General features: G+C 52.5%; 1 protein-coding gene across 1 annotated transcript in view; it reads left to right on the top strand.

The window, feature by feature from the left end:
- Positions 1 to 753: 753 nt before the first annotated feature.
- LOC138467369 (uncharacterized) overlaps positions 754 to 27,580 on the top strand; it is a 180,201-nt gene continuing 153,374 nt past the window's right edge. The window contains exons 1-4 of the mRNA XM_069607330.1: positions 754 to 1,308; positions 1,994 to 2,121; positions 24,120 to 24,165; positions 26,649 to 26,788. Coding sequence (XP_069463431.1) covers positions 754 to 1,308; positions 1,994 to 2,121; positions 24,120 to 24,165; positions 26,649 to 26,788 — 869 coding nt within the window. The remainder of the gene's footprint in view (positions 1,309 to 1,993; positions 2,122 to 24,119; positions 24,166 to 26,648; positions 26,789 to 27,580) is intronic.

Raw genomic sequence — 27,580 nt, 5'->3', positions numbered from 1 at the left:
ACAACCGGTACCCCTGGAGGGTGCATTTGTGGCCTGGGTCACTCATGAAGACACATCGATCAGGGCCCGTTTCTTTGTAACCAAAGTGAGCGAGGTGATTCTACTAGGGTGCGCTGCCGCCAAGGCATTACACATTGTGAACATCATGTTTGCAGTGCATCTTGAGAACATCCAGATACTGCTCACCAGATATGAGACTGCAAATTGACAACACTGTGATAACGGTCGCGTTGAAGTATCGCAGGGTGCCCTTTCACCTGAAAGACTGTGTGGAACCAATTAACATCAGCAATGAAATCATGGTCTACGCAATGTCAGAGCAGGAGCATCGGGAGAGATTGGAAAGTGTACTGCAGCTCATTCAACACCTCAGCCTCACTCTGCACTGGGACAAATGCGCGCTCATGCAGAGAAGGATCAAGTTCTTTGGATTTGTATTCCAAGAGAGTGGCATATCCCCTGACCTGGCGAAGGTGAAGGACATCAAGGAAGTATGTGCCCCGGTAAATGTGTCGGAGGTGAATCATTTTCTTTGGATGGCCATGTATTGTGGCCGGTTTATACGAAACCTAGCCACTCTTGCCGAACCACTCCGAAGTCTCAGGAAAAAGGAATGCACATGGAGGTGGACAGCACTTGAACAAAGCGCGTTCAATGACAGCAAGGTGGCGCTGACAGCAGAGATTCTTAAATCCGGAGAAAAGTTCAGATATAATAGTGGACGACAGCCCGTTTAGCTTGGGGGCCGTCCTTATGCAGCCAGGCGAAAACGGTGTGGACCGTTCACTGGTTTTCGCCAGCTGGGTGCTCTCAGCAACTGAGCAGAGATATTCACACATTGAAAGAGAGACCCTGGCGGTGCTCCAGTGGTGCAGGAATTACCATCAGTACATCTACGGCAAACCCGTGAAGGTCATCACAGACCACAAACCCCTGATTCTGATCGTGACCGGCTCTTCCTCCAAGCCACCAGCGAGAATTGAAAAGTTGCTCCTTGCTCTACTGGAGTATGATGTTGAACTTACATTCCGACCCGGGGTCACCAATGCTGCAGACTATTTGTCACACCACCCTATCCCGAGTTTCGAAAGCACTGAAGAGGTGGATACAGAGGAGTATATAAACAGCATTGCCGATACGATGACCCCAACCCTCATGTCAATAGACAACATTCGAAAGGCTTCAGTCGATGATGATTGTTTAAGAATTCTCCAGGCTGCTGGAGAGAAATGGGAGTGGCGGAGAGTCCTAGAAAAGTTTGAGGCAAGGACCACAGAGGCAAGGACAGCGCTCAAGCGGATGGGGAGAGTAAGGGGGGGGACTCACATTTCTGGACAATGGTTTGAAACTAAGGGGCATGAAGATGGTGGTCCCCGCCAGCCTTGTGGGCAAAGCGTAGGAATTGGCACACAGCGGTCATCAGGATGTCCCCAAGACCAAGGCTCGGCTCTGCATGAAGGTGTGGTTTCCGGGCCTAGAGGAGCGAGTTGAAGACTTTGTCCACAACTATGTGTGGTGCCAAGCAGCGTTGCCACACAGACGGGAACCCCCCAGATTGAGTCTATGGAAAGGAGCGGTGTGCCATGGGGCACGGTACACATGGACTTCGTATCGACCTGTAGAGGCAGCCATTTTGTGGTCCTTGTCGATCATTCATCAAGATACCCAGAGGTCGAGTTTGTTGAATCCACAGCTCTGGAGGATGTAATCGTGACGTTGGAGAGGATATTTGCCACGCATGGACTCCCATCCAAAAACTGCTCCGACTACAGACCTCCCTTTCAAGGTAGAAGGTTCGCAGAGTATTTGCACCACCACAGTGTTACCCGCCGGAAGATTAGGCCACTGTAGCTGAGAGGAAACGGGGATGCTGAAAGGGTCATGAGGACATTGAACAAAGTCTTCTGGACAACTCACAGGCAAGGGGAGTGCGAGAGACGTGCCCTATACAAGGTTTTGACAGAGTATTGTGCGACTTCTCACTGCTCTACAGGGGTGGCCCCCGCTGAAGCACTATTTCAACGATGCCCGCAAGGATTTCTCCCAGACCACCTGCCACGCTCACCCGGAATCATTGATGATGCTGCAGTATCTGAAGGAAGGAGAAAGGCCATTGAGATGGTGAACGACCTAAGGAACCTGCAAAGAGTATTGGTACAAAGAGAACAAGAAATGTGGGACGGAAATTGTCCCTGCCTAATGAGCCAACTCCACTCAGGGTGACAGACAGCAACGGATCAATGGTAACGGCATTGGATGGCAATACGACAGTGACCAGGAACTCCTGTTTCTTCAGAAAGATGGGTCCCCGAGGCGCATGCGCCAATTGGAGCGCGGACCCGGTGATACATCAGACATGTGGCCATGTCGCTCTGTTGCTGCTCCAGGGCCTGACCTGGACCGGGCCCTCATCCACAAAATTGAAGTCGAGTCGGGTGGATAGCTCAAGGGCTAGGTGCTCATTTCGGAAGCAAGACAAGGCTGAGCAGCATGGCTTTGAAACCCGTTTTTTTGTTATACTGTTGTCATGATTCCTGCCCCTCATGTCCCCAGCCCTCCTAGATGTCAGGCTGGAGCCAGGCCACGATCACCTACATGGCCCTCAAGGGCCTCTCCATCCCTCCAAAGGCCCACTTGGAGTCAGACTTGGCGCTTGTGGCACCAGACTCACTCCCATAGGATAATATTGGGGATTGGACTTGTAGTGCATTGATGGGGACAAGATGGATGCCCCCACATATTTCGGTTCCCAGAACTGCATGTGCGGTCTAGTCTTTGGGGTGTGGTTCAGCCCAGAGACACCTGGGATACCCAGAGACTATTTAAGCCACACCCAGGCTGAGAAACATGATTTGCGTTTTCTGCACCTGCAGCGTGACACTCACCGTGTTCGGATCGGTCTCCAGTAGGCCGGCATCTTTCTTCTGCGCTCAGCTCCCATAAGAACAAGAATACTGTTAGGAACAGCCTTACATTGCGGCGCTTCTGCCCATCATTCATCGCTCCTTCTGTTCTGCGGGCATCTTCGGCAGTGTCATTCCCATCCCGGCACGCCGCTTCCTAAGGAAAAGGGAAAAGAACAGAAAAAAGGCATTAGTAAGCATTCTGCAAATCCTTGCTTATTTTAAATACTGTACGAGCTTCAAACGCTTACCTGAATCCCAACTGTCTACAGGCACGCATACCGCGCTTACCCACTGCATATGTTCTTCATAACCGGCATCCACGCTGAAAACGTCGCTGCACCTAAAAGACACAGAAAAATAACTCAGTTCAATGCAAATACGAAAGGGGTGCATCGCGCATCGCGCTCTCACTCGCCTTCAGCACTACTCATCTCAGCAGCATGCCGCCATCCCCGGACACCGGCCATCAGCTAAGGAAGGAAAGGAACGAAGTTAGAGAACTGTTCAAAAGACTCATTATGCTTACCTGTCGGACTCTTGCCAGAGAAGTAACTAGGCAGCAACGAGCCTGCATCAATCAACGCGCCCCTGTGCTGAAAGCAGGATGGAGAGCACACTATCCAAGAAAACAAGGTGAGCTGTGGATCAAAGGGAAGGGTTGGACCCCGGGGAAGAAGGGGTTCAAGCACACAGAGACAATAGGGAGTTAAACTCTACCAATCTTGTGTTTCAGGCCCAGTCTCCAGTCGAATAGCCTCCAGGGAAGGGTTCGAGGTCGTAAGAGGTCAGAACAGGCTGATTGACGTCCCCGTGGATACCAGGTGAGCGTTACAACTGTTGATGCTGATGTCTTTTCTGGTGGTGTTTGCACCATCCGACACACAGATGGAAATGGGCCATTGTTTAACATCACTCCGAGTCATTGTTGCTATAGAGCATGGGTGCACAACATACGGCCCGCGGGCAAGTTGCGGCCCGCCATGCCCTTTTGACCGGCCCGCGAGGCAGAAAGACTTTCCTAATGGAGGGCGGCCCGCGGCCCACCCTCCATTAGGAAAGTCTTTGTTGTCTTCCGGGCCGGTGAAAACACTGGCCCTCATTGGCTCAGCACACACACGCATCACGTCGCTCCTACGAGCCACGTAATGCGTGTGTGCTGCACCAATGGAGGGCCAGCACTACGGCTGGCGTGGCCCATAAGGCTTGATGCCGGAAGGCATTTCAGCCTTGGACCATGCCAGCTGTAGTGCGATTCCAGCGACTTCCAGCTTACCTGCCTGCCTGCCTTCCAGCACGTCTCCGGTAAGTGGTCTGTTTGTGTTTGTGTGTCGGGTTTGTTTTGCTTTATGTTTGTGTGTATGAATGTTTGTGTTTGAATGTATTTTGTGTATATGTTGAGATGCGGGGGTGGGGGGGTGTCGGATGTGTATGAATGTTTGTGTTTGAATGTATTTTGTGTGCATGTTGAGATGCGGGGGTGGGGGGTGTCGGATGTTTGTATTTGAATGTATTTTGTGTGTATGTTGAGATGCGGGGGTGGGGGGTGTGTCGGATGTGTATGAATGTTTGTATTTCAATGTATTTTGTGTGTATGTTGAGATGCGGGGGTGGGGTGTGTGTCGGATGTGTATGAATGTTTGTGTTTGAATGTATTTTGAGTGTATGTTGAGATGCGGGGGTGGGGAGGGTGTGTCGGATGTGTATGAATGTTTGTGTTTGAATGTTTTTTGTGTGCTGAGTTGGGGGGTGGGGGTTCGGGTCTGTATGGGTGCATGCTTGAGTGTGTGTGTGCTGAGTTGGGGGTGGGGGTTTGGAGTTGGGGGGTGGGGGTTGGGGTCTGTATGGGTGCATGTTTGTGTGTGTGCTGAGTTGGGGGGTGGGGGTTCGGGTCTGTATGGGTGCTTGTTTGAGAGTTTGCTGATTTGGGGGGGTGGGGGGTTTGGGTCTGTATGGGTGCATGTTTGTGTGTGTTGAGTTGGGGGGTGGGGGGTTCGGGTCTGTATGGGTGCATGCTTGAGTGTGTGTGTGTGCTGAGTTGGGGGTGGGGGTTTGGAGTTGGGGGTGGGGGGTTCGGGTCTGTATGGGTGCATGTTTGTGTGTGTGCTGAGTTGGGGTGGGGGGTTCGGGTCTGTATGGGTGCATGTTTGTGTGTGTGTTGATTTGGGGGGTGGGGGGTTCGGGTCTGTATGGGTGCATGTTTGTGTGTTGATTTGGGGGGTGGGGGGTTCAGGTCTGTATGGGTGCATGCTTGAGTGTGTGTGTGTGCTGAGTTGGGGGTGGGGGTTTGGAGTTGGGGGGTGGGGGGTTCGGGTCTGTATGGGTGCATGTTTGTGTGTGTGCTGAGTTGGGGTGGGGGGTTCGGGTCTGTATGGGTGCATGTTTGTGTGTGTGTTGATTTGGGGGGTGGGGGGTTCGGGTCTGTATGGGTGCATGTTTGTGTGTTGATTTGGGGGGTGGGGGGTTCAGGTCTGTATGGGTGCATGCTTGAGTGTGTGTGTGTGTGCTGAGTTGGGGGTGGGGGGTTCGGGTCTGTATGGGTGCATGTTTGTGTGTGTGTTGATTTGGGGGGTGGGGGGTTCGGGTCTGTATGGGTGCATGTTTGTGTGTGTGTTGATTTGGGGGGTGGGGGGTTCAGGTCTGTATGGGTGCATGCTTGAGTGTGTTTGGGGCATAGTGTTTGGTTGGGAGTGAGGGGGCCATGGGGCATAGTGTTTGGTTGGGGGTTAGGGGGGGAGGGGGCCATGGGGCATAGTGTTTGGTTGGGGGTGAGGGGGCCATGGGGCATAGTGTTTGGTTGGGGGTGAGGGACAGGGGGCATAGTGTTTTCTTGGGGGGTGAGGGACAGGGGGCATAGTGTTTGGTTGGGGTGGGGGCCATGGGGCATAGTGTTTGGTTGGGGTGGGAGCCTTGGGGCATAGTGTTTGGTTGGGGGTGAGGGGCCCATGGGGCAAAGTGTTTGGTTGGGGGTGAAGGGGCCATGGGGCATAGTGTTTGATTGGGGGTGAGGGGGCCATGGGGCATAGTGTTTGGTTGGGGATGGGAGCCATGGGGCATAGTGTTTGGTTGGGGGTGAGGGGACCATGGGGCATAGTGTTTGGTTGGGGATGGGAGCCATGGGGCATAGTGTTTGGGTGGGGTGGGAGCCATGGGCATAGTGTTTGGTTGGGGGTGAGGGGGCCATGGGGCATAGTGTTTGTTTGGGGTTGGGAGCCATGGGGCATAGTGTTTGGTTGGCGGTGAGGGACAGGGGGCATAGTGTTTGGTTGGGGGTGGGGGCCATGGGGCATAGTGTTTGGTTGGGGGTTAGGGGGGTGAGGGGGCCATGGGGCATAGTGTTTGGTTGGGGGTGAGGGGGCCATGGGGCATAGTGTTTGGTTGGCGGTGAGGGACAGGGGGCATAGTGTTTGGTTGGAGGTGAGGGGGCCATTGGGCATAGTGTTTGATTGGGGGTGAGGGGGCCATGGGGCATAGTGTTTGGTTGGGGGTTAGGGGGCCATGGGGCATAGTGTTTGATTGGGGATGGGAGCCATGGGGCATAGTGTTTGGTTGGGAGTGAGGGGACCATGGGGCATAGTGTTTGGTTGGGGATGGGAGCCATGGGGCATAGTGTTGCACTCCAAGAGTTAACTCAATAATAAAGCTAAAACAGGCACAGTTAGGAGATGTACATCCTTTGCTTTTTTGAGGAAACCTGACTCAACGAAGGCCATACTCCTCTTGGGCAACCCAAACAGCAAACTATAGCAGTCCAAAATAACGGAATGTCCAATCAAGGGTCAATAAAATATATATAATTTAATTAAACAGACGATATACAATAACTAAATCGAAATAAATGATAGCAATGGAAAATGTGTAGTACAAAATGTAAGTTTGAAATGCAATAAAAATCGTTACCCCTCAAAAACATATCTTTTTCCATGTGTTTAATACAAATTGGGGGTTGAAAAAGCCTCCTGACATGTCCCGCCTACCGCCCCGCCCACTTTTACTTTTCGGCCCACTATAGCCCTCATGTAAGGTACTTTCGGCCCTCTGTCAAAATCAGTTGTGCACCCCTGCTATATAGGGTTGCAACCGAAGCACTGCCCTTGTATTTTGCTGCCACAGTTGAAGCCCTCTGGTCCTGTTTCTCTGGATCTGCTGCTCCTCGAGCTCTTGGAGTCACTCCATTGCCTGGGTGTGCGGTCAGATTGAGTTCAGTCACGGTCGGTGCAAAGTAGGTGCCCCACGCAGAGCTCATCCTTGGGCAGAGGGAATTACTCTTCTTTCATGGAGCGACGGAATTGCTTGACAGACACCTCCATGGTGAGGGATCCCAGCTCATACATACGACTTCCTGGATCTTGGAGGGATCCCAGCTCATGCATACGTCTCCTTGGGGGGGCATCGGGAGGGGGATCCTGGCTCATGCATACATCTTCCTGGATCTTGGGGGATCCCGGCTCATCCATGTGTCTCCCCAGGAAGGGGGGGATCTTGGCTCATGCATACGTCTTCCTGGATCTTGGGGGGATCCTGGCTCATGCATACGTCTCCCCGGGGGGGATCCTGGCTCATGCATACATCTTCCTGGATCTTGGGGGGATCCTGGCTCATGCATACGTCTTGCTGGATCTTGGGGGGATCCTGGATCATGCATACATCTCCCCGGGGGGGATCCTGGCTCATGCATACGTCTTCCTGGATCTTGGGGGATCCTGGCTCATGCATATGATATATGTCCCTGGATCTTGGGGGGCTCCTGGCTCATGCATACGTCACCCTTGGGGGGGGTCCTGGCTCATCCATACGTCTCCTCAGGGGGGATCCTGGCTCATGCATACATCTTCCTGGATCTTGGGGGGGGGGGTCCCAGCTCATGCATACGTCTTCCTGAATCTTGGGGGGATCCCGGCTCATGCATACGTCTTGCTGGATCTTGGGGGGACCGCGGCTCATGCATATGTCTCCATGGGGGGGATCTTGGCTCATGCATACTTCTTCCTGGATCTTGGGGGGACTCCGGCTCATGCATACGTCTTCCTGGATCTTGGGAGGATCCCAGCTCATGCATACGTCTCCCCAGGGGGGATCCTGGCTCATGCATACATCTTCCTGGATCTTGGGGGGGTACCAGCTCATGCATACGTCTTCCTGGATCTTGGGGGGATCCCGGCTCATGCCTATGTCTCCCGGGGGATCCTGGCTCATGCATACGTCTTCCTGAATCTTGGGGGGATCCCGGCTCATGCATACGTCTTGCTGGATCTTGGGGGGACTGCGGCTCATGCATATGTCTCTGTGGGGGGGGTCTTGGCTCATGCATACTTCTTCCTGGATCTTGGGGGGACTCTGGCTCATGCATACGTCTTCCTGGATCTTGGGAGGATCCCGGCTCATGCATACGTCTTGCTGGATCAAGAGGGGATCCCAGCTCATGCATACGTCTCCTCGGGGGGGTCAGGAGGGGGATCATGGCTCATGCATATGTCTTCCTGGATCTTGGGGGATCCCGGCTCATGCATGTGTCTCCCCAGGAAGGGGAGGATCTTGGCTCATGCATACGTCTTCCTGGATCTTGGGGGGATCCCGGCTCATGCATACGTCTCCCCGGGGGGGATCCTGGCTCATGCATACATCTTCCTGGATCTTGGGGGGATCCTGGCTCATGCATACATCTTGCTGGATCTCGGGGGGATCCTGGCTCATGCATACGTCTTCCTGGATCTTGGGGGATCCTGGCTCATGCATATGATATATGTCCCTGGATCTTGGGGGGCTCCTAGCTCATGCATACGTCACCATTGGGGGGGGTCTTGGCTCATGCATACCTCTCCCCAGGGGGGATCCTGGCTCATGCATACATCTTCCTGGATCTTGGGGGGGTCCCAGCTCATGCATACATCTTCCTGGATCTTGGGGGGATCCCGGCTCATGCATACGTCTTGCTGGATCTTGGGAGGATCCCGGCTCATGCATGCGTCTTCCTGGATCTTGGGGGGATCCTGCTCATGCATACATCTTGCTGGAACTTGGGGGGATCCCGGCTCATGAATATGTCTCCGTGGGGGGGGTCTTGGCTCATGCATACTTCTTCCTGGATCTTGGGGGGACTCCGGCTCATGCATACGTCTTCCTGGATCTTGGGAGGATCCCGGCTCATGCATGCGTCTTCCTGGATCTTGGGGGGATCCTGCTCATGCATACATCTTGCTGGAACTTGGGGGGATCCCGGCTCATGCATACATCTTGCTGGATCAAGGGGTGATCCCGGCTCATGCATACGTCTCCCTGGGGAGGGGGGCTCCTGGCTCATGCATACATCTTGCTGGATTTTGGGGCGACCCCGGCGCATGCATATGTCTCCCTGGGGGCGGGGGGATCTTGGCTCATGCATACTTCTTCCTGGATCTTGGGGGGACTCCAGCTCATGCATATGTCTTCCTGGATGCTGGATCTTGGGGGGATCCCGGCTCATGCATACATCTTGCTGGATCTTGGGGGGATCCCGGCTCATGCATACATCTTGCTGGATCAAGGGGGGATCCTGGCTCATGCATACGTCTCCCTGGGGAGGGGGATCCTGGCTCATGCATACGTCTTGCTGGATCTTGGGGTGACCCCGGCTCATGCATATGTCTCCCCGGGGGCGGGGATCTTGGCTCATGCATACTTCTTCCTGGATCTTGGGGGACTCCGGCTCATGCATACGTCTTCCTGGATCTTGGGAGGATCCCAGCTCATGCATACTTCTTGCTGGATCAAGGGGGATCCCAGCTCATGCATACATCTTGCTGGATCTTGGGGGGATCCTGGCTCATGCATACGTCTTGCTGGATCTTGGGGGGATCCCGGCTCATGCATACGTCTTGCTGGATCAAGGGGGGATCCCGGCTCATGAATAGGTCTCCCTGGGAGGAGGGGGGGTCCTGGCTCATGCATACGTCTCCCCAGGGGGATTCTGGCTCATGCATACGTCTTCCTGGATCTTGGGGGGATCCCAGCTCATGCATACGTCTCCCCGGGGGGATCCTGGCTCATGCATACGTCTTCCTGGATCTTGAGGGGATCCTGGCTCATGCATACGTCTTGCTGGACCTTGGGGGGATCCCAGCTCATGCATACGTCTCCCGGGGGGGATCCTGGCTCATGCATACATCTTCCTGGAGCTTGAGGGGATCCTGGCTCATGCATATATCTTGCTGGATCTTGGGGGATCCCAGCTCATGCATACGTCTCCCGAGGGGATCCTGGCTTATGCATACGTCTTGCTGGATCTTGGGAGGATCTCAGCTCATGCCTACGTCTCCCCAGGTGGGTTCCTGGCTCATGCATACGTCTTGCTGGACCTTGGGGGGATCCCAGCTCATGCATACGTCTCCCGGGGGGGGTCCTGGCTCATGCATACATCTTCCTGGAGCTTGAGGGGATCCTGGCTCATGCATATATCTTGCTGGATCTTGGGGGATCCCAGCTCATGCATACGTCTCCCGAGGGGATCCTGGCTTATGCATACGTCTTGCTGGATCTTGGGAGGATCTCAGCTCATGCCTACGTCTCCCCAGGTGGGTTCCTGGCTCATGCATACGTCTTGCTGGATCTTGGGGGGATCCCAGCTCATGCTTACGTCTCCCTGGAGGGGATCCAGGCTCATGCATACGTCTTCCTGGATCTTGGGGGATCCCGGCTCATGCATATGATATATCTCCCTGGACCTTGGGGGATCCCGGCTCATGCATATGTCTCCCGGGGAGGGGGGGTCGGGTCCTGGCTCATGCATACGTCTTCCTGGATTTTGGGATCATAGCATTGGACAATAATCAGTTCATAGCTCAGGTCGCTTAAATCCCAGGTGCTGGTTAATTATTTTAGACTGTTATGACATCAGCAATGGACTCAGACGCTGGTTAGTGACGTGTAGAACTTCTCTCGTTTGCCCCAGGCAAGGCGTCTGTGAGGACGGTGCCACCGGCTTTCTTGGCTGCTGAATTTATGCCAAAGAGCCTCGGGCCTGTCCTATTAAGTTGTTTCCATTCGGGCGTCAATTCTAGTTCATTGCTAGTCTCAAGGTACGTCACAAGGTGTGTGTTCCTCTGTGTCCAGCCAGAGAGCAGAAGGCTCCTCTGCGCTGTGCAGCAGAACTGGTGCCGGTGTGCATGGCCACCGGCTCAGAAGGCCACATCAGACAGGTGGAAAGTTCTGGAAGACAGCTCAGAAGGTATAGGTGCCTTAAAGGAACAGTGCGCTCAGAAATATTATTGGCAAAAAAGATGGCCAATAATAAAAAAACATCTTGAAAATATTTTGTTTTAAGTCCCTATGTAACGTATTGAGCAAATGAAGCTCAAACTTTCAATGGGAAGAACCAGGAGGCATCCATTTTGTATGGATGCCGCCTGTGCTTGCCCTTGTGGCACTAATGAAACAAAAGCCAGCCAACTGTAGTAAACAAAAGCTACCACTGGGTGGCTTTTGCTTCATTGGTGCCGGAGGATGGCGACCAGAGACTGCAGGCAGGAAAGCTGCATCTCGGTAAGTACTCATTTCTTTTTTTTAAATAAGCAGTAGCTGCGTAACCGCAGCTTTTAAAACGTTGTAGCCCCCTGGGCTCCAAGCTGAAGCTACCGCAAACATAAATAGCAAAGACCCAAAGTGACCCAAAGTGAAAGCCAAGGCAGGCAGAAACACAGCGCGGTTGTGTTTCCATGCCGCAGTGTTTCTGCCTGCAGCGGCTTTCACTTTGGGGCTCGCGGCCTCCCCCGGGGGAGCCCGCGAGCCCCAAAGTGAAAGCCGCTGCAGGCAGAATCACAACACGGGTGTTTTGAAATGCTGCAGTGCTTCTCACTGTGCCAGCTTTCGCTTGGAGTCTCCTGGACTCCCTCAGGGTTGGGGGAGCCCAGGAGACTCCACGCGAAAGCTGCCGCAGTCAGAATGACAACGTTGTTGTATTTATGATTTCTGTGGTTTTCCAACCAACAACGTTGTATTTTTAAATGACGCGCCTCAGCTTTTTGCCTTCATTTTACGTTTTCTGTGCTTCGCTGGGCTTGGGGAGCACTGGAAACGTAAAATGAAAGTGAAGGCAGCCTCCTCAGCTCTGCTCATGTTGCAGTAAGCAAAAGCTCCCAGTAGGGGGCTTTTGCTGCTTGTTTAGTGCCGCCAGGGCAGAGCTGAGGAGACTGCTGAAATCTCAAAATGGATGCTCTCATGTAAACACTTTGAGCCTCGTTTTCTCAAAGTGTTTACATAGGAACTTTCATTCAAAAATATGTCTAAACTATGTTTCCTTTAAAAAAATGTCTGGTGCGTGGAGTCAAGAGCACCCAGGTGAAGGGAGAGCCCTAAACCCAAGTCCAGTTGCCATTGTAATGTTTGACAGGTAGAGTGAGGGGTGGCAGGAAGCAGAACAGGGTACATCTCTGCCTCATTATAGCGGGAGTGGGCCGGGCTGCTTGACAGCCATGGCTCTCTCTCAGGCCTCCTCTTGCTCCCTCCTCTACAGATCTTTTCGGTACACCCCATTTTGGCGCGGCCAGTTCGGCGTGGGACGAAATGGCTCATTGGGAAACTGTAGCTTTTCAGGAACAGGCACATTAACAGCCCAGAATGTGATCCTCTTTTAATAGGTCATTACAGCTATAGGGGTTAATAGTACAGGTCCATACATCAGGCTTCCTCCTTAGCTCCTGCACATCTTTGGGAAGCTGCTCTTTATAAAGGAACAGCGCTGGCGATAGGGCCGGCTCTCGCCGGATCCAAGATCCGGTACAAGATGTGTAGCTGGATCTCGGGACCCGCCTGGAGTCAGCTGCCCCAACCCCATGTTCTACTGTGGGGGGTTGAGGAGTGATTTAAATTTTTTTTAAAAGAAAGCGCTCAGATGAAACTGTTACTTCCTCTGGTGACCCCAATTAAGTGGTCACAAGAGGAAGTTACAGTCCTCAGGCAAGACCCGGTCCTCAACCACGACCTGGTTTATTTACTTATTCATGTAAGGTTTGTCGGATTCATGGGCCTGGATTATTTATTTATTTATTTATGCAATGTTTGTCGGATACCTGTATCCGACAATCATTGATTGAATAACTAAATACCCCTTTAAACATTGAAACTATCACATACCATGCAGCCACCCAACTGCTTCAGAAGAGCTGCGCTGGGTGAGGTTCAAGTAAAAGAAAACGTTGCTTAAGGGAACAGAAATCACCCTGTTTGAATAGTACCCAAAGGGGACTTTTATTTTTATAAAATGTGCATTTTAAAGAATATTTACTCAGCAACACTGGTCAAAACTATTATCCATATAGTGATGTAACTCATCACAGTGCCATGGAAGTGGTTTATAGTGGAATTGATACTGTGGAAAAGGAGCAGCATGAAAGAAATAGCGCCTTTTCAAACTATTATTTTACTTTAATCGGAGGTCAACTGCCAGCTCCGCCCCCCTAAACCCTGTGTCAGTCATCGCCCCTCCTACCCCCCAAACTCCAGACCACCCAGGCCCTTGTGGGACCATCCACCATTTCTTTCAATTCCCACCACTGGACATGAATGTAGTCCCGCGAAAGTGCTCACTTTCCTTTTGTCATAAATGGTTGGCACTCCGATTATCGGATGGCAAGTCCAGACAGAAATTGCGCCAAACCGACTCCAAACGTTCGCGCTGAACTGGCGGCGCCGAAAAGTCCTGCTCCGAGATATTTTCTGAAAATGATGTTGCAGCAGTCTTCTGTCGCCACCAAGTGGCCGAATTGTGAAGTGCATTTCATATGTATTGGGTTGAATCTCGTGGTGAGCAGCCAGCACCCCAACCTGAGGGAGGAGGGGTCGAGGGGATTACTGACATGCACCTTAAATCCGCAAGGTAAGAAGGTTTCTTCCTTTTATTTAGCGACAGAGCGCAGTGATTATTTGATGTTTCTGTCCGTCACTGTATATTTATTTTTTGTGGGAATTATATTTTCATCACATGATTCTCCTCCCCACAAGGTTAGGCTTGGGTTGAGGCAGGCAGCTCCTGCCTAAGACGTCTGCACCTTTTGGAAAAGCCCATCACTTAGGCCACCCCTCCTTGTTACGCTCTCCCCCGCCCCCCCAATTTCTCATCCCACTAAAGCACTGGGAGGAGGGCAACTCCTTGCAGCACAGCACCCCCAGTAGAGCGTGCACGTGCGTTCCCCGCTGCTTTCCCTGTTCACGCTTCCCTTCCCCTACTCCTGCGCTTTTGCAGTAACGCATGTTGTGGGGGGCCCGCCATGGACATCCAGCGGGCCCCCTGAGTGCCATGGTTACCGGCACTCTACAGGCCCAGTGCCTGTGGGGGTTGGGGCCTGCCCTAGACATCCGGCAGGCCCCATGGTACTACAAGACACCAGCACCAATGGGGGTGGGGGCACAGCCTGCCATGGCCCTGACCATGCGTACCTCTGCCACCGTCCTGGAACGAGGGTTTCAGGGCATCAGGGCATGCAGGCCTGTGCCTCCACGTGTAGACCTGCAGCCTACATGAAATGAGGCACGGACTCAGTCGCTCCTCTTCTGGAGTCTGCAGCCGCTCTGCTGGGCGTGTCTGCAGAACCTCCTTTTATTAGCTTGGGCCATGACACAGTCGTGGCCCATGTTAAAAGGGCATTACAAAGGGGAGGGACACATTCCCTGAAAGGGGCAGCACACTTGGGAGGGCCACACACCACAACGCAAAGAGGGGGCAAAGAGAAAAGGGGGGAAGGGACATAGGCAGTAAAATGATGCTACAGAGTTCAAGGAAGAGGTCCATTTGCCGCTTACAGCACCTACCAGTACAGATTCATTGCCAATGAGACTAGACACAAATAAGGCAACTCCAAAACCCGACGCCTAGTCTCGGACTGGCCTATAGGGCAATACCCGAATCAAAAACACAAAATAATAGTGTGGGCCCGTTTTTTGGGTCAAAGTGGACCTCTTTTTTGGCCAATGTGGGCCGCTTTGATAAGTTATTTCATTATGCTGTTGTAGATTTGACCAGTGTTGCTAAATAAACATTCCTTAAAATGCACAATTTGCGTCACATTTTATCAAAAAACTCCCCCTTGGGTACTATTCAAACATTCTGCCACAAAAGGAATGAATTGTAGGTGGTCGACGACGCCCTCAACATCCTTGACGATGGCCCCCCATGCCTCCTGTTTCTCGTCGACCTCTCAGCCGCTTTCGACACAGTAGACCACCAGGCGCTCACGGACGCCCTACATCGGCGCATGGGGATCAGCGACCTTGCCCTACACTGGTTCAAGTCCTACCTCGCCAACTTCAAGCAGTTTCTTCAGATGGACTCCTCTGGATCGCCGATGCTACCCGTCACCTGTGGAGTCCCGCAGGGTCCCATCCTCTCCCCAGTGATCTTAAATCTATACATGGAGCCGCTGGGAGCCCTCCTAGCCACACACACCAACCACCAATACGCCAACGGCACAGCTATATCTCAAGATCAACTCTATCAAGGACATCCACAGGCTCAAAACCTGCCACTCGCTGATCCAGTCTTGGATGTCCAGTGCATACTCGGAAGCTCAATCCCTCCAAGACCGAATTCCTACTCCTCACCAACAACACCGACCACCCAGACATACAGACCTGGCTATCAACCATGAACCCTGAGGGCTTCACATCCGAGCTCACCTCCTGTGCCAAATCCCTCAAGTTCCACATCAGCAAACACCTCTCCTTCAAGACACACATATCTAAGAAAACTCAGACAGCTTGGTATCCGCCCTCCCTCCTGTGGAAAGTCAAGCCCTTCCTCCCTCCAGACAGCTCAAGCACTGGTCCTATCCAGTGGCGACGCTAGGGGTGGGCATGGGGGGGCCGGGCCCCCGCTGTGAAACCCTGTGCCCCCACTTGTGTCCCCCTACCTAAGACGAGCAGTGATCATGTTCTCCCATTACTTTTGTCTGTGGCCCCCTACTTTTGTCTTTGGCACCCTCTGTGCCCCTCCTAAATTTGATTCCTGGCGACGCCACTGGTCCTATCCTACCAGGATGGGGACAATGCACTCCTCAAAGGCCTCCCGTCATCCTCTCTTGTGTCCCTGAAATGTGCCCTAAACGCGTCTGCACAACCCCATCAAGGGTCTACACATATATGACCGCATCACCCTGGCCCTCATCGACCTTCACTGCCTCCCATTGCACGCACAAATCTCCTTCAAGTCTTAGTCCACCATCTATAAGGCAGCCGCCCTCAAGTCACCCAGCTACCTCGCAGAGAAACACTTCATCTCCGGCAGACAGGCACCACCAGAAGCCAGGACACGTGCAAACTTGAAAGAAATTCACCACTGCAAAAAGGAAACGACCAGAAAACAAGCCTTCTCTGCCTATGCCCCAAAACTATGGCTCCTCCTCTCCGTCGGCGTCAGTCTTGCCCCCACCTTCCTACAATTCAGAAAAGAGCTGAAGACCCACCTCTTCAAGGAGTCTCTGTTCTTCAACACCTAGGTCATCACATCGCCCCTCGCGGCACATGACTCGCTAGACGCCGCCCGCTACTCCCCGTCACCCGGTACAGCTGTACCCCTCCTCTGTACCCCTCTGCATCCTACACCCCGCTGTATATTTGTTCTGTTGTTACCACTGAAAAGCACCTGCAATGTTGTATACTTCTGTAAAGCGGTCCGTTATGCACCTGTAATGTTGTATACTTCTGTAAAGCGGTCCGTTATGTATCTGTATCTGTATTGGTGTATACCTCTGGGCAAAACAGAACTGAAAGATACTTGCTTCACTTGTGAGGTGGGACAGATCCAACCCACTGAGCGGCTGCAGTGGCTTGCCTTGTGAAGTGCAGCATTGCACAAATGGGGCTACAGCCAAACATGCAATGGAAGTCACTCCCACCCCTCACATGCCAGGCTTGACTTCAGTGCAATTTAGGAAGGGAGAGTCCTGGGCAGGGCCTGCTAGCAGCAGCACCATACTGCCACTAAACAACCAGAATGTGGTCATGGTCCACTGTGGACGGCTGCAGGGTGGGCGACACTTACATTCTGCCCAGCAGGCTGCTGCAAGAGTTCTGCAGTAGCACAAAGGATGAGGTAGAAGTAAGCAGGGACTAATGGGAACTGAGTTCCTCTACTTTTATTCTTTACTGTTAATGGTTCCACTACTTTGTATTGATATTTTCCCAGTTCCAGAGTTGTTCTTTGTGCAGTTTAGAGATGCCTCTTAATTTTAGTAGATAGGATCTTTAAAGCCGCTCTCTTCACTGTGCTGTGCTGTTACTCCGCTTCATACAGTGCGTGACTGCAATCTGACTGGCCTCCAGGAACACTGGCAGCTCTGAAAGACAGCAGGAAGGGTTGGGTTCATGGGGAGAGAGGGAAAGTGCCAGGCGGCTTTGCTGTGGTGCTGATGCGTGCAGACCGGAAGTACCCTTGACCTCAACATCCGGTTCTGTTTCTAGGTGTGTTGTGTCTAGAGGCATCTGTGCCCGTCTAGGAGACTCGTAGGCCTGTCGTGCTAGCACGCACGGGCCAGGCCCGTGGCATGTCAGTTGGTTGTAGGGGTGTCGTGTTTTATTAAATTTCCATAGTGCTATTTGCTAAAGCATTTGCCAAACAGAAGGCGGAACAAAAATATGCAAATATCAAATCAGTTACACACATGATTAAATGGATAGTAAGTAGGCTTTAAGACAGGTGCGACAGGGAGAGAAGGATGACCAGGATCAACGATCAAGTGGGAGTTGCTTCCAGAATGGCGGTGCCAGAAGCGAGAAGGAACAGACATGAGATACATGGAGCACGGGGGACTGACAGGAGAAACTGAGACTGGAGCGAAGGAGGCGAGATGGTGAAGAGCAAGAAATCCATGAAGAGAGATAGAAAGGGGCAGTGAAGGCAACTGGAGGATACAGAGAAATTGAAAAAGTAAGCGAGATTCAATGGATAGCCATTGAAGAGACCGCAGAGCAGAAGTATGGAATCGCAAGGATTCCATGTTACTATGGGCATCGGAGCAAATCAGAAAAGGGAATTAGCACCTGGGGCGCGCGGGGCAACCAATCAGGTTGCTCGGATCGCGAGCTGAATCTACGGATTCAAGGCCGCGTTCTGATGGCTGCTTCCCCTGCCCCACCCTCCCTTCCCTTAACCTTCATTTTCCCTGTCCCTCCCACCCCCACCTACTTGATGGCTGTGTGCTACGTTGAGAATTGTATCTGCTTATTATTGCAATTCTTTGATCCCTGTGTATTAGCATGGAGCTGCCGATCTGTCTGCCTTCTTCTGGCTGCCATGGAAATGGAAGAGAGGCTCTGCATGAAGCCGCAGCGGCCATCTGGAGAGAGTCTTTTCTATGAATGTACAGGATGCTGCGAGGCGTCCCGTTCATTCATTCAAAAGACGTGGCTTTCAGCACTCCGGTTTACCGAATTGGCAACCCGGAGTGCTAATAGCAATAATCATGTGTTCCACAGGCTGGAACGGGTGATAACCACACCGGGGACCCTCATTAAACTCATGCCCCGGGCCATTCACTGGCTGGAACAGGTGATAACCACACCGGGGACCCTCATTAAACTCATGCCCCGGGCCATTCACTGGCTGGAACAGGTGATAACCACACCGGAGACCCTCGTTAAACTCGTGCCCCGGGCCGTTCACAGGCTGGAACGGGTGATAACCACACCGGGGACCCTCGTTAAACTCATGTCCCGGGCCGTTATCACCCATTATTGCTTAAGTACTTGCACTGGGGACATCACAGGGACACTACACTTGGGGTTAGTTATACACACCTGTTGAAGATTGTTCAGTTCTCAGTAACCATCTAATGAGACAACCCACAGTGACTTTCCGAACTGTTAAAATACGCAGCTCTCTCTGTTGGGACACACCTCCTCGTTTGACTAGGGGACAGATCATAAAAGGGCATAGGTTACAATGGGGAGCCGGGGGAAAATCAAGGGGGACAAGAAATGAGTGTGGGGTAGCACCACCCACTTTCTTAGCCCTGCCTCTTCCTTCCTGCTCTTAACTCTTAGTTCAACGGCGTCTCTCACCCGGGCGTCCGAAGTGAAGGGCAGACGAAGAAAAGGGCAATTCCTGTTTGGCCCTGTCCAGATCGGGAGGACCCAGGGCCAGAACCCCTGCTGAGACAGCAGGTAAGCATGCACCAACATGTGTTTACTCCCTATGTCCCCCTAGGCCATCCGCAACCCTCTGGTCCCCCTGTGATGTTCCCTTGTGCCGCCCCCTTCTCGCACACAGGCGTTGCCTGTTTTTCTTGATTCTTCTACCCTGCCCCCCCCCAGCCTACTTCTGCAGGAGTCTGTCTTGATACATTCTGGTTTCACCATCACCGTCTTGTGGCCAATGCTGGATGTGCCTTTGATGGACTTCATTGATTCACGGTGTGTCACCCTTTCTCATTGGGGCCCTGAATCATGCTGTTCCCATCTTCATCTTGTATCCTGGCTTGCAACATTATGTGTTACTACTGACTTCTACTCTCCCCTTTTGCTTCTGCACTCTTCTTCACTGCTTACTCTCTATTCTCTCCTCCTCTCCCTTTTCCTATCTCCTCCCGCCTCCCCTTACTTTCTTCTATGCACTTACTCTATCAGAATTGTCCCTGTACCTGGTATGACAGCAACTTCGTCTGTCTCCTCCCCCCTCCCCTTGTTTTTTTCCTCCCTCCTCCCCTCCCCACCCCAGCACTATCTGACATGTCGTCAGGCCTAGTGCGATAGTTGCTTGTTTTGTTCCTACCCTCCCTTTCTGCACCCCTCTCCCTCACCTTTTGGTAATCTCCGGCTCTACCAGAAATGTCGTCAGGCCTAGTACGGTAGTCGCCTGTCTGTTTCCATTTTACTTCCCACTCTCCCCCTCCCTTCCTTATCTATGTATTAGCTCTTGCACTATCTGAAATTTCGGCAGGCCGAGTATGATAGTTAATTTCACATCCTTGCTGTTCATGGCCTGTCAGAATGTCATTGTATTTTCCCTTGTTCCCTCCCTTGCATTGAAGCGCTTTGAAACACATTGTGTTAGGCTCTATATATATAAACTATCATATCATATATCATATCATCTCAATGCATGGGCAGGTCGAACAAGGCAAAACATGGCCTCCTCCCCCCACTTCTACCACAGACCTTTGCAGAGAGCTTCCATTTCACCGTCTCACTTTATCACTCCCAAATCCTGTTCTCTCTTTCTCTCGCCCCTCTCTCTGTCTCTCCCATCTCTCTCCTCCTCTCAGTCTCTCTCTCTGTCTCTCCTCCTCTCTCTAACCTCTCTCTGTCTCTCCCATCTCTCTCTCCCCCTCTCACTTTTTTCTTTCTCCCCTCTCTCTCTTGCTCTCTCTCTTTCTCTTCCTGCCTCTCTCTACCCCCCCTTGCTCTCTTCTCTCCACCGTCTCTCTCCCTTCTCATCTTTCCCCCTCTCTCTCCCATCTCTCTGTTTCCCTCCCTCTCTGTCACTCCTTCTCTCTCCTCTCTCTTTCTCCCCCCTCTCTCTCCCTTCCTCTCTCTTCTCTGTCTCTCTCCCTGTCTCCCCTCTCTCTCTCCTCTCTGTCCCCCCTCTCTACCCCTCTCTCTCCTCTCTCGTCCCCCTCTCTCTATCCCTCCTGTCTTTCCTCTCTCACCCCCTCTATCTCCTCTTTCTCTTTCTCCACCACTCTTTCTTTCTCTCTCCTCTCTCTTTCTCCCCCTCTCTCCCTTCCTCTCTCTTCCCTCTCCCTGTCCCCCCTCTTTCTCTCCTCTCTGTCCTCCTCTGTACCCCTCTCTCTCCTCTCTCTATCCCTCTATCTACCCTCTCTCTTTATCCACCACTCTTTCTTTCTCTCTCCAGCTCTCTATCTCTTTCCCACTCTTTCTCCCCCCTCTCTCTCTCGTTCGCTTGCTCAGTCTCTCAAGCAGGTACACCCAACACATTGTGTAAGGACTTGTCACAGTCTGCTCCCTAACACCAGGGTGGGTGTGGAGTGGTCTGCAGGGACCCCCCCCTTTTCTGGGAGCCTGTTGTACATGTCTCGGGAGGATAGCTCAGGGGCAACGTGCTTGCCTTGGAAGTAAGACGACACAGAGCACCACAGGTTCGATCCCCGGGTCCGCCCTTAGAAACCTCTGGGTGTTACGTGCGTTATAAATAACCAATTACAATTACTCACTTCCAGTGGGTGCAGTACCTCGGCCTCCCATTATGCAGCAGACGTTTGAGGGTTATTTCTTGGCTCTTTATGTGTCTGTAGATGTGAATTAGGTGGTAATGTTTGCCTCCATGTTTGGCTGACCCAATGTGGTGCACATGAGATAAAAGCAGCAGCTACTGGGCCATTGTTGGGTAATTGTGGACACCCCAACATCATCTTCCAGAGGCTGGGGCTGTTCAGAGGAAACTGTGCCGATTGAGTGTGCACAGCAGCTGTGCAACAATGTACATGGTCATATCAGGCTTGACAAGTGAAGACCCATCTAGCTGGCCTCCGCAGGACGAAAACAACCTGAAATTCTCATGGCAGTTCCACTGCAACCAAATGTGTTATGACTGAAGAGAACCCCACTTGGTAATCTGCCTGCCCCAGCCCCTTTACAGATGTGCTGGCCCCTCTCCTGCCAACCCCCTGCCCCGGCCAGGGCTAGAGCTCAACTCTGAGAGTAAACAGGAAGAGGTGGAAATGAGCAGTAAATCACATAATGCAACATTAAACACAATATACGCAGCAATAGTGAAGAAAGCAGCACTAACCCGGTCAGCTTAAGTCCCTGAACTTTAAAAATAAATGATGCTCTTGATTGCTTTACAAAAGAACTTCTAAAGACAGCGGGCGCGTCCCCGTACCCTTAGCACCCAAAGATGTTAATTTAACACCAAAGTATGACATGTTTATACTGAATGCGTGGGGGCGTCCCATCATACCCCACACAATTCCCCCCTCCCGTCCACATTAACAAGTAAAACCTTTCCACTCTCTTATCACTCGTTTAAAGTTACTCTGTGCCCCCTTTCTCGTGCCTTTACCCTGCAGTGTACCGGTGATTTACATACACCCCTACATGAGTAACTTATTAGCGTTAGTATTGACATAAACACACCATTAGTATCATTAATAAGAACTGCAAGGGTCCCTAGGTTTGCGAGGAGGACGGATGGGGGCTACCTTGGTGCAGGGCAATCCTCTGAACCGCTGAAAAAGGGATTTCCCTCTAACATATGCCATACCCCCCCACCCCCCGCCCAAAAGGCAGAAACATGCAAGTCTACAGGGAAGTTGTCCCCCTCCCCCACAAGAAGCAAATCAAGCCAGGAGAAGAAGGAACTCACTAGAGGGATGCTGTGCAACAGCTGCTGTGTTCACAGGGTAGCCACTTCCTTGGTCTTAATTGGTGTCCAGTGTGCCCCCCAGCCCCTCCCCTCCCCGGCACCAACAGCTGCCTCCACTACTGTTGCTACATACCCAGAAACCCCTCTAGTTACACACCTGGGTCCCTCTCACGTGCATTGCTATGTACACTGATTTAACTCTCACCTCTGGAAACCACTCTGCCTACTGCACACTGACAGTAAATCTGTTCCATTGCAATCCAGTTCACAATGAATATGAAGGTGACGACGGAGAGACAGAACAAGATGGAGGAGGCACCCCGATAACTGGGGCAGGGTCCTCCTCCTCCCTCCTCCCTGGGTTAGTGGGAGGGATAAGTCCAAGCACGCCAAAGCACTTGGAAAGCCCGCGAAGGGCAACAAAAGAAAGGGGCGGGCCAAGCCCCATATAAGCGGCAGGCGCCGGCTGTACAGAACATACAGCCCGCAGCAGACGGACGCCCGCTGGTGCCAAGAAGGATTTTCATTTTGCACCCACCCACCCTGCATAAGGGACAGCTACGGCGAGGCCTGGCTGTTGACGTCGCGGGACGGGGAGGCAGTGTTTTGGCGACCAGTGACAAGAGACAGATTCCGAATGAGCCATTGCAAAACCAGAAGGGTCTTCGCTCTTCTCGGACCAGCGCCTCTTGGGAGCCTAAGCGGCACTGGCGTCTGGTGGTAGCAATGAGGTCTCAGCTTCCCCCGAATAAACGGTGCTCCCTCAGCCCTGGAACACCTGCAGGGGCAGGCGGGTCTCAGGCACGAAGGGTTGAAGGAGTTATGCCTACTGTGGACTTTGTTGGGAAAAGGGTGAAGCAGGTTTTGGACACAGAGCTGTCGCCGCACCTTGGGAACTATTTTCACATTTGTTTGCTGAGTTTTTTTATTATGTATGAAAATAAATCTGCAGCCTTTTTATGCCAAAAAGAAGACATGTCTCATTCTGCACCTTACTGGTGGGAAAAGAAAGAGGCCAAGAGGAATGAGCAAGGGTGATGTATGTTGGCATAGAAATGGACAAATGCCCAGGTTATGCTTAACCTATGAAAGTAACCTTGTTATTTAACTGTTACATAATACATCCAGATTTATTTTATAAACACTTTATTCACTATTAGCACCCAGCCAGAATGGGGCCTTTACCATATGGTTAAGCCGCCGCTCTGAGCCTCCTCGGAGCGGGAGGCTGCCATCTTCCCTCGGCAGGAATCAATTAAGTCACCCCCGTGCCTCCATCCCCTCCTTCCCCAAACCCAATTTCCACACCCCCAACCTGCCCCCACCATCTCCCCACTTACCTTACGCTCCTCCATCCCTCGCCGACGCTCTGTGTTCCCGACCCATTTCCCTCCCGCAAATGACTACCATGGAAAGGGAGAAGGGGCTACATGTAGTTCCCTTCTGCCCGATCCATGGTGGCCATCTTGTTTTGTAGTTTTTACTCAAGTTGAGAAACTGCAAACATGCTGTTAATCAACTTGAAAAAAAAAACACTATTAGTACCCCAGTAAAACGTGCCAGGTTACTAATGGCAATAAAACCCGAGCGGGGTGGTGGGTGGGTGGGCATTACCAGTGAGGTAATGCCTCAGGGCTAACATTAAACCTCGGGTTATATTGCTTAATTAAAATACTGTTTTTTTCTTCACTGAAACAATTTCAAAACCTTTATTGTCACAGTGTGCTTTTACCCTTACAGGCCTCTGGAGGGGTAATGACCCTTCCCGCAAGTATGGCCCTTGGCTTTGCCTCTGGCCGTAACTTGGAGGCGAGTTACTATTCCCCGATAATGACCCCTCCTTTGGTCTATAAGGCTATATTAGAAATTAGGCTCAGCTGCTGCTCTATCACTGATGTTTCTTTGTTTTTTTGCTTCCTGTTAAGGTGCACCCTGGACAAACACAAGGTCCACCTCTCAGCGGAATCACAAGTAAGCAGCGGTCAGGGCTTCAGTGCGCCTTAGTGCTGACCTGGAGCACTTTTCTATTCCAGCCCGTGGGACGGTCCCAAATGCTTAATCAGTGGACCTTGCCCCTGCACCACAGAACCCCTCGCCATTCCTGTGCTGTCACCCCCAAACGAATCAGCAGCCAATCCTGACCCACAGCAGCCCATGGCCCTCTGTGCCCCATACATAGCTCCGTTGGGGGCACCTCAATCCTGACTCGAAACCTCACCCTGCTGTTCCTTTCCTGCGACGCATGCACAGCTCTGTCGGGGTACCTCAATCCTGACTCGAAACCTCACCCAGCTGTTCCTTTCCTGCGACCCATACGCAGCTCTGTCAGGGCACCTCATTCCTGACTCGAAACCTCACCCTGCTGTTCCTTTGCTGCGGCCCATACACAGCTCTGTTGGGTGCACCTCAATCCTGACACGAAACCTCATCCAGCTGTTCCTTTCCTGCGACCCATACGCAGCTCTGTCAGGGCACCTCATTCCTGACTCGAAACCTCACACTGCTGTTCCTTTGCTGCGACCCGTGCACAGCTCCGTCAGGGCACCCCAACCCTGACTCGAAACCTCCCCCTGCTGTTCCTTTGCTGCAGCCCATAGAAAGCTCTGTCAGGGCACCCCAACCCTGACTCGAAACCTCACCCTGCTGTACCTTTGCTGCGACCCATACATAGCTCTGTCAGGGCACCCCAACCCTGACTCGAAACCTCCCCCTGCTGTTCCTTTCCTGCGACGCATGCACAGCTCTATCGGGCACCTCAATCCTGACTCGAAACCTCCCCCTGCTGTTCCTTTGCTGCAGCCCATAGAAAGCTCTATCAGGGCACCCCAACCCTGACTCGAAACCTCCCCCTGCTGTTCCTTTGCTGCAGCCCATAGAAAGCTCTATCAGGGCACCCCAACCCTGACTCGAAACCTCCCCCTGCTGTTCCTTTGCTGCAGCCCATAGAAAGCTCTGTCAGGGCACCCCAACCCTGACTCGAAACCTCACCCTGCTGTTCCTTTGCTGCGACCCATACATAGCTCCGTCAGGGCACCTCAATCTTGACTCGAAAACCTCCCCCTGCTGTTCCTTTGCTCTGGCCCATGCACAGCTCTGTCAGGGCACCTCAATTCTGACTCGAAACCTCCCCCTGCTGCTCCTTTGCTGCAGCCCATATAAAGCTCTGTCAGGGCACCTCAATCCTGACTCGAAACTTCACCCCGCTGTTCCTTTGCTGCGACCCATACACAGCTCCGTTAGGGCACCTCAATCCTGACTGGAAACCTCACCCTGCGGTTCCTTTGCTGCAGCCCATACACAGCTCTGCCAAGGCTCCTCAGTCCTGACTCAAAACCTCACCCTGCTGTTCCTTTGCTGCGACCCATACACAGCTCTATCGCGGCACCTCAATCCTGACTCGAAACCTCACCCTGCTGTTCCTTCCTAACTAGAAACCTCCCCCTCCTGTTCCTTCCTAACTAGAAACCTCACCCTGCTTTTCCTCTGCTGCGACCCATGCACAGCTCTGTCAGGGCACCTCAATCCTGGCTCGAAACTTCACCCTGCTGTTCCTTTGCTGCAACCCACACACACTGTCAGGTCACCTCAATCCTGACTCGAAACCTCAACCTGCTGTTCCTTTGCTGGGGCCCATGCACAGCTCTGTCGGGCACCTCAATCCTGACTCTGTCGGGCACCTCAATCCTGACTCAAAACTTCCCCCTGCTGTTCCTTTGCTGCAACCCATGCACAGCTCTGTCAGGGCACCTCAATCCTGACTCAAACCCTCACCCTGCTGTTCCTCTGCTGCGGCCCATGCACAGCTCTGTCGGGGCACCTCAATCCTGACTCAAAACCTCCCCCTGCTGTTGCTTTGTTGCGGCCCATACACAGCTCTGTCGGGCACCTCAATCCTGACTCAAACCCTCACCCTGCTGTTCCTTTGCTGCGGCCCATACACAGCTCTGCCAATGTAGTTCCATCCTGACATGAAGCACTTCATTGCTACTTCTTTACAGGATTCCACCCAAGGATGTGCCAAGTCATCTCTCTGCTGGTCAGCAGCACCACAGCTCTTCCAATGCACCTCAATCCTGAGTCAACGCTTTGCTTGTTATTCTGGTACAGGGTTGCAGCTGGGCTCATGAACCCCCTCTGCTGGCGTCCTGCACCCCCTGTTATATGTTGCACAGGGACCTTCACCCAACTCTACAAATGCCCCTCAACACAATAATCCAGTGGTTTGACCCCACACGTTACTAGCTAAACCTGCATTTCTCATGTGGTGGCAGCCCTCTGAGCCAGAGGCTTCTGTCCATGTTAGGTCACATGTATTCCTTGGTTTTGGGGGCAACCAGGTTAGTTCTGCCAGCCTCACCCTGCTCCAGTCACCCCCGCCCTCAGCCAAGCCTTGACCCCTGAGCTGCCGCTGCCTTCTGACACCTGTGCTGTTTCCTTCCTCTGGTGCCCATCAGGTGCAGGTCCGTGTGGCGCAGGAGACCCTGGGCCTGACGTTCCGGGCCTTCAGCAGAGCGCAGTATGACGCCTTGCGCCGCCTCCGATCCTACTGGGTCCCCAGGTTCCTGATCCACCGCCAGAGGAGCTTGCATCGCAGGTGGGTGGTGTGGTGCGGCCTGCATGCCTCTCCCTCCCTGATTATAGCATCAGACCCAGGTACCACGAGCGAGAGTGGGCAGTGGGCCATCAAAAGCCGGCATCAACCCCACACGTGTGATCTACAGATGTGTAATACAATTCTACAAGCTTCATACAGTGCCTGTATTAGTTATCTGCAGTGCTTTACGTGGGGGCGTGGCTTCCATGGTGGGCGTGGCCGTAAAAGTCCCCAAACCATAGTAAGGTGCGCAAACTAATATATGAATGTATGTAAGCATTTTATATATTTATGCGCCCACCTTGCCATGTGTGTACTTTTCAAGCCACCTTTTATAAGCATAGAAATATGTTACATATTTCTGTGCTTATAAAAGATGGCTTGAAAAGTACACAATTCAAGGCATCTTTTATAAAGCTTTGCCAACGGACAAAGACGCCTCGAGCTCGGTGATATGCGCTCTGCTCTGCTGACCAGATAGACCACCGAGCCGGAGGCGTCTTTGACCCTCGGCGAACCCAGAGGCTCTGTGATCTAATCTGCAGATTAGATCACGCAGAGATCACGCAGCCCTTGGGTTCACCAAGGATCAGTGACCGGGAGAGGGGAAACAAACGGACCATAACTTCCTCTTGTGACCCCTCACGCGAGGCGTCACCAGAGGAAGTTACAGTGACTGACATAAGTGCCTGCCAGCCACAGCGTTGCTGAAACTGAAACTTCCAGTTTCAGCCACGCTGTGGCTGACTGGCACTTATGTCAGTCACACAGCTGCCTGACTTGAAAATGGCA

The sequence above is a fragment of the Ambystoma mexicanum genome, chromosome 4q (assembly GCF_040938575.1).
Source record: "Ambystoma mexicanum isolate Mex_15411 chromosome 4q, UKY_AmexF1_1, whole genome shotgun sequence".
Taxonomy (NCBI): domain Eukaryota; kingdom Metazoa; phylum Chordata; class Amphibia; order Caudata; family Ambystomatidae; genus Ambystoma; species Ambystoma mexicanum.
The sequence above is the reverse complement of the archived record's forward strand: the minus strand, read 5'-3'. Positions and strand labels throughout refer to the sequence as shown.